The 16,493-nt window shown below is 46.0% G+C and overlaps 1 protein-coding gene and 1 long non-coding RNA gene across 3 annotated transcripts; both read right to left on the minus strand.

The window, feature by feature from the left end:
* Positions 1 to 351: 351 nt before the first annotated feature.
* Positions 352 to 701, minus strand: LOC123404773. The gene is made up of 2 exons (XR_006611905.1): positions 468 to 701; positions 352 to 395 (listed from the first exon to the last, which is right to left on the minus strand). It is a non-coding gene; the product is annotated as an uncharacterized LOC123404773 (long non-coding RNA).
* Positions 702 to 5,924: 5,223 nt separating this feature from the next.
* LOC123403967 lies at positions 5,925 to 11,441 on the minus strand. Of its 2 annotated transcripts, XM_045097869.1 has the most exons (8): positions 10,605 to 11,441; positions 9,929 to 10,066; positions 9,670 to 9,801; positions 9,467 to 9,583; positions 8,768 to 8,873; positions 8,624 to 8,681; positions 7,187 to 8,507; positions 5,925 to 7,049 (listed from the first exon to the last, which is right to left on the minus strand). In XM_045097869.1, exons 1-8 carry the CDS (start codon positions 10,732 to 10,734, stop codon positions 7,045 to 7,047), a joined length of 2,007 nt encoding a protein of 668 aa, XP_044953804.1. In that variant the 5' UTR covers positions 10,735 to 11,441; the 3' UTR covers positions 5,925 to 7,044. The 2 variants fall into 2 exon arrangements, with proteins under 2 accessions (XP_044953804.1, XP_044953803.1); XM_045097868.1 differs by having other exon boundaries at positions 5,925 to 8,507.
* Positions 11,442 to 16,493: the final 5,052 nt, after the last annotated feature.

Raw genomic sequence — 16,493 nt, forward strand, 5'->3', positions numbered from 1 at the left:
CATGCCATTTTTTGGGGCAATTTTTCCACCCCCAGTGCATGCAATCTATGCTCCCTAACATACCGGGAAATCCTCTTTCCTCCCCTATTGCAAGTAACCTAGCAATGTCTTCTTCATTTGGAGATCTCACGTACTTTTCCCCAAAAACTTCACAAACTTTGATCACAAATTTCTTGCAAGACTCTAAATTAGTAGCCTCAGCGGACCGGATGTACTCATCAACACCATCGGCTGTTATTCCATATGTGAGGATCCGCATTGCCGCGGTCATCTTTTATAGAGGATGTAACCCAAGAGCTCCAGAAGCACTTCTTTTTTGCCTAAAATAACCATCATAGTCATGCTCAAGTATACCATCAGCTATGCGGTTGAACAAAGTACGCGACATCCTAAATCTATGCATAAAAAGTAAATGAGACAGGGAAATGAAAAAAGGACCAAAGCACAGAAGTGTACTAATTACGAACCTTCGTCGAAACAAATGTTCGGGAAAGCGAGGAACTTCTTTGAAGTAGTCGTTCCACAGAAGAATAAATCTGGCATCTCTTCCTCGATCGATTGACTGACGTCCATGCTTGGAACCGCCACGGCGTCGAGTGTTTTTTCTCTCTTCCTCCTCGCGCTCGGCGAATGCTGCAAGTATGAGTTCATCGTCGCGAGATGAAGATGACGAAGAACTCATGTCCCAAGTGGATGTGTTCATTGTGTTGCGTGATAGACGATAGAGAAATCTAGGTGAGAAGAGAAGTCAGAGATAGAAGTGTGCTGGAAGAAAGGTGATAGGGGTGGTTTATATAGATCAGAAATATGGCCGTTGGAAATATAGCCGTTTGAAAATATAGCCGTTGAAAATATAGCCGTTGAAAATATAGCCGTTGGAATATACACATCCTAATTTACACGTTCCACTGAAAAACTGGGAGGTGTATAATTTAACAACGTGTATATGGACGTGTATATGAAGATATACACGTTTAAATTTACACCATCCACTAGAGATGCTCTGACCGTGGAACCAAACAAAAATGAACAGAACCGTCTAATTTTGACGAGAGTATTTCCTCCGGTATTTCCTCCGTCATAGTTTAAAAGATGTGTTTGAAAAATCTTTAAAATCTAGGCGATTATTAGTTGGCGGTGAGATGGTAAATTTAACTGTGTCTTCTGAACACTAATGCTAGTGCTGTTGGTTAAAATTAGACGGTTCTGTTCATTTTTGTTTGGTTCAACGGTCAGAGGGAGCGGACTTCACAGTGATTACTAAAACAACACCTCTGCACCGTGGAGTTTGTAAAAATAACTGGAATTCCGGCGTGTAGAAAATGGGTAAACAGGTAGAGATTACTAAAATTATACTAGAAGAAGACGCGAGCTTTGCCGCGCTGAGAACTTTCTTTTTCCAGAAACCCAACTGAACCATGCACGCCCTTCCAGGAGGGGTAGGGTGGAACTGCAAGTGCACGAGGTGGAGGCCCTCCTACGTTCGTCGCCGCACCGCCACCACGGTCCACGGGATGGATAGTCCACCTGACGAGCGGAGGCGCGCGCTGTTCTCACGGTACAGGCGACGACGCACACGCCTCGCTGCCTCCAACGCTTCCCTCGGAGCGCGCAGTCCCCGGTGGCCCAGCCGCTCGGCCACTCCCGGCCAGCACGATGAACAGTCACCTAGCAGCAGGGCACCTAGCAGCTAGCAGCAGCAGCAGCGGCGGCAGCATATGCGCGCGCGGGAACGTTACCAACCGATAATCGACGGCACGGCCGATGAGATGAAACTGCAGGCAGGAAGGAAGCGACGCATGCTCCACCTTTGCTAGTCGGTCACATGCGGAGCTAGGCACCGTAGGAGAGATTCCCTCTTTCTGTCAGCGAGCAGCGCAGCGCAGCGGCAGCTACAGGTGCTTTCGGGTACTTTTGCCCGGCTGGTCCCGGGCCTTTTGGGAGTAAATGATGAGGGCTCAAATTGCAAATTTGTAATTTGTAGCCGTCTGCCTGCGCTTGCATCGGAATGTCAGATGCACAGCGATTTTCGCGTGCGCTGCGCAGGCAAAGCAAGGGGTCAAGGGGCCAGGAGTAGGAGCCGGGCCAGCTCGGGGTACGCGTGAACAGTAGGAATGACTGTTTACTGTTCCGCTCTGCAGTGCAAAGCGAGCTAAGCTTGTTGCTTTGCTTGGATCCACATGCAGTCAGTTGTGGGGCGATTTGGCGGGGGCCGCGTGAAGCTAGCGCCCGTGACAAAGTTTTCCTGGTTATATTGACGCTGATCATGGGACGGCAGACGCCGCTACCATGCAGCTTGGGAATCATGTTCATGCTCGCCGCAATGTCGATTTTTATTTTCTGCTCTCCAACGGCATTGCCATGGTAATGGTAGCTGTACTATCATTTTGAGCCTCGAAGCTGGTGAAAATATTTACAAGTTGCTGCATTTTCCCGGAGTCTTATCTATTCTGTATGTGTAAACATGGAAGCATTGCAAGATATTTACTATCAATTTGGGCCATCAACGATGGATGCTTTATGCGGGGCAAAAGTTCCTTCGCGTTCGATATTGAATTGTTGTTGACAGTACCCAGAATGAGGCGTGGAACAATCTACAAGGGAGGATAGGGGCCATCAGAAGAGCCATGCATTTACTTGACACGCCCCCTACTCCATCACTAAAAGATGCCAAAGGTTTCATAGTTGTCGTGCCTTTCCATGGCAGCCGTAAAATTCACATTTTACAATGGGTATCTCAAAGCTTGTAATCTTGTACATTACCACATTAAGAACAACTTCAAGCAGGCGATCCAAACGAACGCGTTGTCTGTCCACGTTTTGTTCGTTTGGATCCGCATGTTCACTTTTTTTTGTTTGAATCGGCCATGCATTCAACGTGCCGATATATTTTCTGTCTGCGCGACAGGCTTGCGGCCATTTTTTATTTTTTATTACATATGTTCAAATAAAAGTACATCTAAACATTAAATTGTTCTAAATACATTTAAAAGTTTAAGTCTGAATAAATATCTCATAGTTTACAGCTAAATAAAAAAAACTAAATTGTCTCAAATACGTCTAAAAATTAAATGTGACGTTCAGAAGAGTTTTTTGTTGAACCCAGACTCTAGTTGTGCTACATCCTGCTCCAGCGATTGTCCACAATGCAATTGTCATATGGGTATAATATATTCTGATATGGAACCTACATGGGAATGGACAATTCTCTGTGTAGTCTATGTGTAGAGCGTTAATTAGTTTGATGTACCAGTTGATAATAACAAGATATGAAAGATGAAGATACCTTTTAAGAAATATTTTTTGCATGATATCTTCGTCGTGAAGTCACCCTTACTAAATATAACCTTATTAAGAGAAATTGACATCAAAGTCCGCAATGTATATTTTGTTGGCATGATGAGACAATCAAACATTTGTTCTTTCAATACGAATTGACTCGTTTTATATGGTCAGTCATCCAGATAGCTTCTGACTTGTATCCTCCTTGTAGTGTTGCTAATGTATTTGACAACTGCTTATATGGGATAGATCACATGTTAGGACTCTTCTTAGGGCGGGAGCAGTTGACGTTATTTGATCGCTTTGACTATGTAAAAATAATAAGGTTTTTAGTGATGATGCAGGTTATCTATAGATGAACCGAGACTTTATGTTTGTCCTCTCTACAACGCATGAAGAATCGAGACGTGTTTACGGATGTGTATACAAGATTGAAGGATACGGCAAAAAATACTTTTACTCAACATGAGTGGCAGCATGATCTTAGAATTGACCCACCTTCACTTTAGACGTTACATGTACTCTGCATGTTTCTTTGTATTTTGCCTTTTCATTTTCCGTTTGTGCGAGAGAACTTTGTTTGGTTGTACGCATCCTGATTATGCAGAGGCTGGATGTAATGCTTGAACATTTTTAAGTGATAAAACATCCGTTTTCATAAAAGGACAATCTTTTTCTTGTCATGATACCTGCCCCAAATTTGTTTTTTTCTTCTTTTCAATGAATACAAATGACCATTTGCTTAAAATCTTAGCCGGATTATGACAGGGTGGCCCCACTTGTCAGGCACATGCGCAGTGGGGCAGACGGAGAGGCCGTTAACATCTGTCATCCGCGTGATCAAAACGGCCCGGCCCGGCTCTCTCGCTAGGTCGGTTCACTATTCCTCTCTCGGTCTGTCATGAAGAATCTTCATTGTAGATGTCCTGTTCCCCCAGCCATGCATGATCTGGACTCCGGCACGTCGTCTTCGCGTGTCTCCTGTTGGTACGGCAAAGCCAGCCCTTTCCTTTGAGCCCCCGCGCCATGATTCCTGGTGGGTGCGCGCCCATATCGTAGCATCCACTCATCAGGTCTCGCCTCAATCCGCCTCATTTTCAGCGTACGCGCGACATGTTCGTGAGAAGAAACGACGGGCGCAAACTTTGTCGCACAAGGTCATGAGTTTCTTCGCGTTGGATACTGTAGTATTGTTTATTTTCCCCGCACTCGGAGAAGAGCACTCAAAATGAGGCCAGAGGAACAATCTACTGAGAGGATTACGAGCACCAGAAAAGCCGTGCATAAAAATACTACTCCTACTGTACGTGGTTTTCTCCTTCTACGCCTAGAAAGGATCACTGTGACGCGCCGGCCGGCAGCACGGCTTCGAGGTCGAGGTACCATTGTCACGGAATCTCACAAACATGTCGAGTGGAGCGGAGAGCTAATTCACTACTACCACGTTTCTTTTTGAAGCCCTACTACCACGTTTCACATGTTAGTTACTTGATGAGATGGCTCATGTTACACAATCGCTTCTTGCCATGTTATGCTCTGGTGTTTGTTTGGCCCGCGCGGAATTGTTTCTTAATGTTTTTTCTAAATAATAAATAGAGGCCCTGGAGATCAACAACACAAAGTAAGTTTTGGCGGGGCGGGATATGATGTTTTGCATCCGAGCTCAAATGAGCCTGAATAAATAGTAAAAAAAATTAAAAATATTCAAGCTATTTAAAAATATCTGATTTTTTTTATGATAAATATTCATAAATCTTTAAGAGCTCGTAAAGTTTCATCATAAAATCACATTCGTGAAAGTCGTGGCAAATAAAAATGCTACCTTCAAGAGCATTTTGAAGCACTAATTTTGTTTTCTTTGTCACGATTTTCACAAATATGATTTCGTACTGAAATTTTATAAGCTCTTAGAACATTTGTCAAATTTACCATAAAAAATCAACTTTTTAAAAATATTTTTAATTTTTTTTTGAATTTACTGTTTGTCCGAGCTCATTTGAGCTAAGGTGTAGAAGGGCACTTAGATACTTCCAAGAAAAGCGTGAACTCAGGTGCGCAGGGATGAGATGGAGTAGCTTTGTCTACTACGAGAAAGTACTGTACAGTATACATATATAATTTCTCCAAACGAAAGCTCGCATCACATGTTGAGGTGCAAAAGGCATGGGAAATTGTTCGTCACTTTGGAGAGTCATTGACCGCCAAATTGTCGGTTTCCTTTAGCCACCATATAGTACAACTCCTTTCCAAAACAAAACCAAAATACCCAAAGCTTTGATCAATCAACATGCCATCCCATCCACGCGTGCATGCTGAGACAACACTTTTCAATCAACAAAGATAATATGAAAAGATGAAATGGTTTGTTTATTCTGTCTATGCATGCAGATGTAGAATCTCTCATTCAGCTCCCCCTAGTTCAACATCAGAGCCCAACTTCATACATCACTTCAAGCACAAGCAAACACAAGCACATGGCATAACTTCACACATATGAGATGGCTCATGCTACACAATCTTCTTCTTGGCAAGATGAACTAGGGTGATAAATTATGCCCCTCGGTTCCCTGTTTTCACATTTATCACCCAGTTTTTTGACGCATACTTATCACCTTGTTCAACATCAACAACCAAGGAACCGAGGAGGCAAAGTAAATCCATATATATATTCTGGCCATATGCACAGCTTCATACATCAGTTCAAGCACATCTGATTGGATCAATGGTATACATAAAAAACGGAGCTAAAAAAACTGTTAAAACTGAAAGAAGCCTAGTCTACGCTAAACCAAAGACGAATCAACAAGAGAAAAGAACTATACACATGGAACCCGTGCATGTAGTGACAACCGGCATAGAGCCTCCCCTCCGGCCAGCATCCACTGCTTTGCCTCGACTATTATCTCGATTCGACTGCTCGTTGTAGCTCAGCAAAGCGTCGTCGAAGACATGGTCGTTTCCTAGCTTCCAGATTCACCATGTTGAGTGATCGTGCACCTTTCAGTTTGCCTTCCCTGGGGAGTGTTGCAACTTGCTCCAAGGAGTTGAAGGTCTCGCCTTACTGCAGGCCAGAGGCCTGCAGCGACAAGGGCGAGAGGACCTCATGGCAGACCTGTCTTGCATATGGCCATTCAGTTAGCAGGTGTGACAGTGTTTCAGCTGTCTTATCACAGCGTGGCGGGCAGTGATCCCGATTAGTCAGACCATGACATTGGAGACAATCTGCCCATCAACAACAGTTCGCCGCAGCCAACCAAGCGAGTGCCTTGCATTTCAACGAAACTCAGCCGTCCAAAACGGAGGTGAAGCAAGGCGAACAGGGCACTGTATGCCGATCTAGCTGCGTAGGAGGCCCAAATCTCTTCGACGCCGTGGTAGATGGAGTGGCTGTTGATGATTTCCACAGGATGGAGAAACTCCACAATGTCTTGCACATTCAGAGTTCCAGCAATGTCTCTGATCCAGCGGTTGTTGAGGATGGCATCTGAAACTGATATCTGCTAAGAGTTCACGACCCTGACCGTGGCAAGAACTTTGTAGGTGCCAGCTCAGCTATAGACTGGTCTGCGGTCCATCTATCCGTCCATAACCGTGCATCCGTTCCATCACTGACAGTCACCGACGCTGCATGCACAAGGCCAGTGCCATGCTTATTCACCTTGATTGGGAAATTTTCCCAAGGTTTGGAAGGGTCGACTCGGCACAGCCAGGGCCACCGAGAACGCAGTTGCATCCAACGGAATTTATCCTTCACTACCATGGTCAGTCTGCACAGAAACAAATAGCACTTCAAGGAACAATGGAGTGCAGAGCTACCACCTTACGCTATCAAGAAATAACATGGGAGTCTCGCTGATGCTATCACTAGTAGAGCAAGAACCAAATAATGCAAGATCCGATGTACCGAACAAGCCGCTCTTGGTGTTGTCTTCGACTAGTGTCATACTGTTGTCATCCTCAAAATCATTGCAAATACTTCCATTCGACGAGAAACCAAACATAGCTTCCAAACTACCACCACGAGATTGGGCATGATGCGATGATGGCCATGATTCTGTGGAGAAATCACATAAGCTTTCCCAGTTTTGCTTACAAGAATGCTCTGAATATGAGGATAAGGAATCCAAACAAGTGTCATTTGCATCCATGCACAAATTCCTGTTGCTATCCTTTGGGTCATGATGATGATCTCCAGAGGTGTACTTGGAAAAACTTGAAGCAGTGAATTTCAAAGGTAGCCGATCCAGCCCCTGTAGAAGCCCAGTATCAGGATTATCAAACAACTCTGCCTCTGTCAAATGGTTCTCCTCCATTCCAGTCATACAAGATATACGGGCAGCAGAGTCAGAAAAGCTCTTCGAGCGCTGCTCAAAAGGATAATCTGAAGTTGAACATATGGAATTCAGGCAACTTCTGTCTGGATTCAACACAATGCCGTTGCTCTCACTAACATGGAAGTTGGAGATACGGCTAAAACTATTATCATCAAGAAATCCGTTTCTAAGGCCTAAAAAGCTTGAAGAAGTGCATTTCTCGTGTGACTGATCAAATGCAGATAGAAGTCCAGCATCAGAATTATCAAACAATCCTGCCTCAATCAAGCCATCCACCTCCAGTCCAAGCGGCCTAGAAGCACAATGCTCTAGAGATCTGGAAAGCTCAGGTTGCCATGAAGTATCTGATATCGCAAGTGGCACCATAGACTGCTCTCTGATCTGACAGGGGAAGGATAATCGATTTGAAATTGGTTCAGTGACCGTTACCAACAGCATTGGATCCCATTCATGGTGATCATCTGGCTCAGTTTGAATATTGCATCCCAATTCATTAGCCGAAGCTAATTTGCCTTTGGTGATTTGTTGAACATCCTCTAGCAAAAAGTTGGAGACCTGGTTGTGAACAGTGTCCGTTTTCCAATCAGAACTTGAAAGATTTGTAGTATACGCAGATGGTAATGACATGCCCTCATGTGCTTCATTGTCCCCACAAGATAAATCGTCCTTCCAATCAAGAAAACTTGGAAGACCCTGATCGTTTACCCATGGCAAGGCTAGGAATTGACGTGATTCGTCACTTGAATAAGAGGATGACTCTTTTCCAAATATCAGTTTACTTGATGATTTGAAGTCACCCCCGTAATGAAGCATGTTTTCAAAATGACCTCTGGGATCAGAACGAGCACGTCTGTGAACCATTTCCCTCTGTCTCATGGGCTCTTTATGATGCTGCATTGCATTAGGTAGCTGTCAGAGGTAAGCCAACTAGATAACAGAATTTTAAGTAGGTGATAATACATTTGTAACGACAAGTTTTCAAACTAGTGAGGATCAGCAAAGAATACCTTTCTTATTATGTCGTTGGTGCCTAACCTTTGCAAGATATCAGCAAAAAATTCTGATCTGAAAAATTCAATCACCGCACCAACAATATTAGAATACGTGAGAAGGTACAAAATAATCAAATTATTCAATAATCTAATAACAACCTTCTTCGCAACAACTCGCAACTTTCCATTGACACTGTTTTTGCAGCTAGCTTTAATAATTTTCTTCTCTTTTCTGAAAACATCCGTCCACTCCCAGGTTTTGTGTCTATTACCAGTACACCACAGGTGGAAACATAATGGGATTAGCATCTCATCTGAATGTAGCAATTGTAAATTGATATAAATATACTGCTAACAACATATGATCTCATGGGCACAACCTTACAAAAGCTTTTCAGAACTTGGGAATTCCAGAATTTAGATACGATGAATCATCATCTCATCATCTCAACATTAATCTAAGCAGTAACGTGTGCGTGTAGCAGGGAGCGATTGCAGGGCACACATCCGCATCCACGTAAGAAAAAATTATGTACATTTCCAAAAGAGATATCTGATAGCTAGCAAGGAAAAAGAGTGTCTAATAATAATAAACAGTGATTAAGATATTATTATATTCACATCTATTTAAGTTTTAGTACTAGCATCTTTGGTTTGTTCACTCCCAAATTGCATCCATGGTAAATAAAATATCAACTATGTCATATGTGATATAACTGTACAGTTACCAGAAAGGTTGATTACTGTATACAGCAAAACTTTCTGCAGTATGCAGTATTTCTTTTGATAACAGAGCAGTAAAGTAGTGATTGCAGTTATGCAGTAAACATTTACATCAAGCAATGAGCATGTGCTCACCGGTATTTCTTGAAATCCCTGCAAGTTCAAATGGTGTCTGAATCGTGGGTGTGAAAACATGACCAGTTGGCAGGATATCACATGGTTTTAACTGAGGTGTATCATGATTGTGATATTCTGCAGAGTAGATGATCAATGGTGAGAAGAGTCTAACGACATATCACTCGTAATTAAAAGAAGGGGACAGAGAAAGAAAACCCGACCAGAATGTGAGGCTTGCACTTCTACTTGCTCATCAGAGATTTCCTTGTTTGAGGGTGTGGCTGGGGTCTCATCAGGACATAGAGCAGCATTCTGGACAGGGAACTTCTTGTGCAACATCACGTTCTGTGGTTCTACAAGATGCAGAAAGAACAGAAGTTCATAGGACTGATCCATTGCAGCGCCTTCTAATGTTTGAAGCAAGAAGAACCAAAGAGAATAATACTATAGGACATCAAGAGTGGATACAAAGTTACAAACCCATTCTCTCGCCCTCTTTTTGCTTGGAGATGCTTGGCACAATGTTTTGATGAGGTTGTCTGAGGGGACGGGATCTACTGCCCGACTGCTCCCACAATTTTTTAAAGAATTTGAGTTCGGTAGTTTTCGCATTGGAACCTGCATAGGAAATGATGCCCAAATAGGAGTGTCAAATAACACACATTATTTATTGTTAATGCCTTTTATTTTCATTTTTCTGTTACTCCAATCTTAGGTAGACTTGATTGTCTGATCCTATGTATTTTGCTAATTTGAAAGTTTGGATACAAGTCAACTGGTGGGTTGTTCTCAACCTAGCATTGATCCTTCCAACAGAAAATTAAATATCACATGGCTCCAACAATCTAACAGGTACATTGCAAATATCCTTTTGAATTTAGAGTATATTGAATCTTCGACTGGGAATTCCAATAAGCAAACAGGTTGAACATAAAAAAAGAAATAACATTATCAGATTATAGTTGTGGCACCCCTTTAAGCTGTGATTACCGAATTACTCCCTCCGTAAAGAAATATAAGAGCGTTTAGATCACTACTCTTATATTTGTTTACGGAGGGGGTACAAGATACACAAACATATAGCGTCTAAAAGAAAACTAATGCATAGTTTCAGTACTGTTGAAAAAGACAGGAGTTCCAGTGAGACTAGCGACACCTTTGGGCTTAGTTTTCTCAGCTTTGCTTGTGTTAGCATCCTGTCTCGCATGTATGTGATGGCTACCAGCTTCACTTGCAAATCGAACCTTTTTTCTTGGTCTTCCATCTGCCATTAGGTACTCAATCATTACATGAAGTCAGAAATACAGAATGATTTCCAGGATAAAACTCTCACTCAAGAAAGGCTGCAATGACCAAAATGTTGGTACTTGAGGGCCAGTGAGCTAGATTTTCGCAATAGCAAGAGCTGTACAAACAAAATTCAAAGAAGTAAAGGGAGATCCTAGAGGACCTTGCACAAACCGAACATGACACTCAAGAATCACAAAGAACGGATGGAAAACATCCACATGTGGGTAACACATGATCCTACTAGATCGAGGGTGAAATGATCCCAACTCTCCCAAAATGCCATGAACTCTTCTTTTTTTCTTTGGGGGAAGATGCGGGATCGGCATTCCAGTCCAATTAGAATCCTTCCGCAGAATTAATTCCGCGGCGTCTTCCTGAACCCCCAAATCCTAACTCAACCCACGAGACGGGAACTTCTGGCTCGATCTTTGTTCCAAGAACTCGAGGGGTTATGCAAGAATCGTAAAAGCGGTGGAGGTGGGGGAGACGGGCCTGGAGAGGAGGGCTCGGGGGGAGGCCTCGACGCCGGTGGGGGCTGGACGGCCGAGCCTCGTGGTGGCCGCGGCGGCTTGAGAGGGCGGCTGCTAGGGTTCCGGAGCTGGGGACGATCCATCGCACGACGACGCGGCCGCCGCTCGGTGCGCGCCAACACTCGAGCGCAGGAAGAGGGGAAGTTTGCGCCTTTGGCTCTCGCGTTGTCACCTGACAAGTGGAAGCCCACATGGTAAGAGCATCTTCAACAGGCGCTCTTCGCGCCGCGCCTAAAAAACAAGTTTGCAGCGCGCTGGGCGATTGATTTTACGCGTCGCGCAGCGCTGGCTCTAGCAGTAGCGCTGGTTTGCAGCGCGCGCGCTCCGCTCCAGCAGCGCGCAAAAATGCAGCGCGTGCGCCGCTGCAGCAGCGCCTAAAATGCAATGTGAAACATTTATCAAAATGCAATAACATGCGAAATTTAACACAAACAAGTAGATGGTCATCCCCACAAGTTCATCCAACCAAGTTCAAAATGCAAACCAAGTTCAAAATACAAGTTTCATCCAACAAAGTTGAAAACATCAATCATCTTCCTCGTCGTCTTCCTCTTCTTCCGAAGACGATTCTTCCGCCTTCGAAGATGAATCTTCCTCCCTAACCTCATCACGCACCGCATCACGTGTAGCTCCGACGGTCTTGGCAAGATCTTCAACGGCATTTTCATGGGTATGTGTGTGAGGCACATCGAAAGACATTCCACCCATGGCCGGAGGTGCACCCATGCCGCCCATGAGAGAAGCAAAACTCATGCCACCCATGCCTCCCATAACGTTGGAGGGTGCTCCAAAGCCACCCATGGCGCCGAAGCCACCGCCACCCATGCCGCAAAGGACACCGCCACCCATGGCTCCCATGGCGCCGAGGCCCATGCCTCCCATGGCGCCGAGCCCATCGCCACCCATGCCGCCAAGGCCACCGCCACCCATGCCGCCAAGGCCATCGCCACCCATTGTGCGGATCATGGCTCTTTTTTGAATCAACACTTCTTCACGGGTAAGGTTGACATATTCCTTTTGCGCATCATTGAACAAAGATGTGTCCAAGAAGAACAAGTGTTTTTCCCATTCCAACAACTTAGCTCGCTCCTCCATGCCCACCTTCCTCTCCTCCAATGCCACTTTCCTCTCCTCGGCGGCCACCCTCCTCTCCTCGGCCGCCAACCTCCTCTCCTCGGCCGCGGCATCTTGGTTCCTTGCCATTTTCCTCACCTCGTTGGCTTCTTTTCTTGCCTTCACAATAGCTTCCATAACATTTGTGAGCTCATCATCTCCTTTCCTCTTCTTCTTTTCGGTTTTGTCCTTCTTGCACCCATCCGGTCGTTTTGGTTTCGAGTATGAAACCGAGTTGGGTGTGGGGCTTCTCTTGCCGTCATCCGTTGATGCATCATCCTCCTCCTCATCATCATTCAACTCAATTGTGCGCTTGCGTTTGTTGCTCAAATGCAAATCATCCAAATCTTCACGCTTCTTCCATTTCTCATCATCCTTCAACACTTCGTAGCAATGAGGCAAGGTAAAGATTTTTTCCTTTCTTGATCTTGCCCTTCTTGGTTGTCCTCGTCTCTTCTTTGAACAAGTTTTGGGCAATGTTGTACTACAAGAAAAACAAAACAAGTTAGCACTTCTCACACCAAAAACAAGTATGATGAACATGTATGAGATGCCACTTACTCTATCATCCTCATTTGTGCCACTTGGGTTAAGCTTGTCAACTGCCTTCTGTGCGGCCGCCCACTTTTGACAATCCGAGTTGATTGTCGACCATCGGGACCGAAGTGATCTTTCGGAGCGGTCTATTCCACTCACGTTCTGAGCATCAAAGTGTTCTTTCATTCGCCCCAATAAGCATCTCTACTTTGATCACCTCCAACGGATGGATCCCTCGACACTTGCAACCAAGTATTGCATAGTAACTTGTCATCGTTGGTGGTGTAATTGCCCGCTCTTCCTTTCGGCGCCTCGATAATGCCCTCACCCTCCTCGTCCACCTCAAACTCATGGTCGTCCAAATGGATGTCATTGGTTTGAGACCAATGCGAATTGTTGGACCCAACACCCATAGTTGACATGTATGCATCATCGTTGAGACTACAAAGTTTTGTGACAATGCAAATAAGCTATCTATATGATGATGCATTGAAAAAAAACAAGAAAATTAAAGTTGGAATTTTTTTCACCTTGGGGGCATTTCATCAAACACGTGGTGCGCGTCCGCCGCCGACTCAACGAGTGAGCTCGCCGGCGCTTCGGTAGACGCCGCGCCCGACCGGCGCACTGCAACCTTCTTCTTCGGCTTCGAGCTGCCGGAGCCGTCCGTCGTCTTCTTCTTCGCGGATGTTTTACCTTTCTTCCGCTCCAACGGTGCGGCGGCGGCACGGGACGGCGCCGGCGCGACGCCACCCGCCGGCGTGGTCGTCCGCGGCAGCAAGAAGAGGCTGCGCGCGAGGCCGACGGTCGACGGAGCTCCGGCGGCGGCGGCGCCAGCGCCAACGGCGGCCGTGCTAGGGTTTTCGGCGGCGGCAGCTGCGGCTGCGACGGCGGCGGAGGCGGCGGGGGGGGGGGGGTCGCGGCTGTACAGCGGGGTCAGCGGGGCGCCGGTGTGCGCGTCCATGGTGGTCGGGGCGCTGGCGCAGGCGCGCGCGGGAGAAAGGAGGAAGAAAGGGAGAGTTCGCGCGCGTGCTCGAGTCTGCCGCGCACCGAAGTGAGCGCCCGAAATACGCAGCGCGGGATGGGGCTAGGACCAGCGCGCCCAAATCGTTTTAGCGCACGCGCGGTTTTAGCGCGCCCGCTGGAGCTGTCCGCTGCGTTGCGCGCGCGCTATATTAGCCTTTTTTGCCGCGCGGCGCTAGTATAGCGCGGCTGTTGGAGATGCTCTAAGAGCATCTCTAACAAACGCCCTATTTTAGTTGGGGAGTGTTCTGCGCCAATGCGCCGGCCGCACGATCCACCAATTCCGCGCGTCCGCACCGTCGGATCTCCATGCAACATTTTTCCCAATGCAGTAAAATTTTGATGCGATGCAGCAATTTTTTCAACGGTTAAACAAAAAACAAAATTTGTAGCAAAAAAAATATCTACGTGATCGTAGCAAAAAAACGAAGTTGATGATATGTGGTAGCAAAAGTCAAACGCCGGTTGTAACAAATATTTACGTGACGTGTATGCAACTTATTTAGTGAACGGTTGCAACAAAAAATGATGCCGGTTGTAGCAAAAATTAACACGGTTGTAGCAAAAGTAAAAAACATCGATTGTAACGAAAAATTCGAAGAACTGAAGTTGCAACCAAATGTATATGCAACTTTTTTACTGGACAAAAGTAGCAAAAAAATAACGCTTGCAGCAAATATGACACTGGTTGCAACAATTTAAACGAAAAAATATTGCATGCCCAGTCAGCGGGCGCGCGCGGTCGCGTGCGGCCGGCCGAACGGTTCGGCCGGCGCACCGGCCCCATTTTAGTTGTGGTGTTAAAAAATCGTTTTTTTGGAGCACGAAAGACCAAAAATCTATCCTCCAACACATGCTCTATGACATGTCCTAAAATAGGGTTGTCCCAAACTTTGCTCCTCCGTGCAGAAGGTGTTGGGGAACGTCGCATGGGAAACAAAAATTTTCCTACGCGCACGAAGACCTATCATGGTGATGTCCATCTACGAGAGGGGTTGAGTGATCTACGTACCCTTGTAGACTGTACAGCAGAAGTGTTAGTAAACGCGGTTGATGTAGTGGAACGTCCTCACGTCCCTCGATCCGCCCCGCGAACCGTCCCGCGATCAGTCCCACGATCTAGTGCCGAACGGACGGCACCTCCGCGTTCAGCACACGTACAGCTCGACGATGATCTCGGCCTTCTTGATCCAGCAAGAGAGACGGAGAGGTAGAAGAGTTCTCCGGCAGCGTGACGGCGCTCCGGAGGTTGGTGGTGATCTTATCTCAGCAGGGCTCCGCCCGAGCTCCGCAGAAACGCGATCTAGAGGTAAAACCGTGGAGATATGTGGTCGGGCTGCCGTGGCAAAGTTGTCTCAAATCAGCCCTAAAACCCCACTATATATAGGAGGAGGAGGGGGGAGACTTGCCTTGGGGTCCAAGGACTCCTAAGGGGGTCGGCCGAGCCAAGGGGGAAGGTCTCCCCCTCCCAAACCGAATTCTACTTGGTTTGGAAGGTGGAGTCCTTATTCCCTTTCCCACCTCCTTCTTCTTTTTTCCTTTCCTCTTTGATTTTCTTCCCAATGCACATAGGCCTCTCTTGGGCTGTCCCACCAGCCCACTAAGGGCTGGTGTGCCACTCCCAAGGCCTATGGGCTTCCCCGGGGTGGGTTGCCCCCCCAGGTGAACTCCCGGAACCCATTCGTCACTCCCGGTACATTCCCGGTAACTCCGAAAACCTTCCAGTAATCAAATGAGGTCATCCTATATATCAATCTTCGTTTCCGGACCATTCCGGAAACCCTCATGACGTCCATGATCTCATCCGGGACTCCGAACAACATTCGGTAACCAACCATATAACTCAAATACGCATAAAACAACGTCGAACCTTAAGTGTGCAGACCCTGCGGGTTCGAGAACTATGTAGACATGACCCGAGAGACTCCTCGGTCAATATCCAATAGCGGGACCTGGATGCCCATATTGGATCCTACATATTCTACGAAGATCTTATCGTTTGAACCTCAGTGCCAAGGATTCAGATAATCCCGTATGTCATTCCCTTTGTCCTTCGGTATGTTACTTGCCCGAGATTCGATCGTCAGTATCCGTATACCTATTTCAATCTCGTTTACCGACAAGTCTCTTTACTCGTTCCGTAATACAAGATCCCGCAACTTACATTAAGTCACACTGCTTGCAAGGCTTATGTGTGATGTTGTATTACCGAGTGGGCCCCGAGATACCTCTCCGTCACACGGAGTGACAAATCCCAGTCTCGATCCATACTAACTTAACGAACACCTTCGGAGATACCTGTAGAGCATATTTATAGTCACCCATTTACGTTGCGACGTTTGATACACACAAAGTATTCCTCCAGTGTTAGTAAGTTATATGATCTCATGGTCATAGGAATAAATACTTGACACGCAGAAAACAGTAGCAACAAAATGACACGATCAACATGCTACGTCTATTAGTTTGGGTCTAGTCCATCACATGATTCTCCTAATGATGTGATCCCGTTATCAAGTGACAACACTCGCCCATGGCCAGGAAACCTTGAC

The sequence above is a fragment of the Hordeum vulgare genome, chromosome 6H (genome assembly GCF_904849725.1).
Source record: "Hordeum vulgare subsp. vulgare chromosome 6H, MorexV3_pseudomolecules_assembly, whole genome shotgun sequence".
NCBI lineage: Eukaryota > Viridiplantae > Streptophyta > Magnoliopsida > Poales > Poaceae > Hordeum > Hordeum vulgare.

What these genes read in the sequence shown, in the direction of transcription:
- LOC123403967 (XM_045097868.1), bottom strand. Translation starts at nt 10,734, where the DNA reads ATGATTGAGTACCTAATGGCAGATGGAAGACCAAGAAAAAAGGTTCGA. An exon ending in TGAGAAAACTAAGCCCAAAG is followed by an intron (nt 10,067 to 10,604) that starts GTGTCGCTAGTC and finishes TTTCCTATGCAG; the next exon opens with GTTCCAATGCGAAAACTACC. An exon ending in CCAACGACATAATAAGAAAG is followed by an intron (nt 8,508 to 8,623) that starts GTATTCTTTGCT and finishes AATGCAATGCAG; the next exon opens with CATCATAAAGAGCCCATGAG.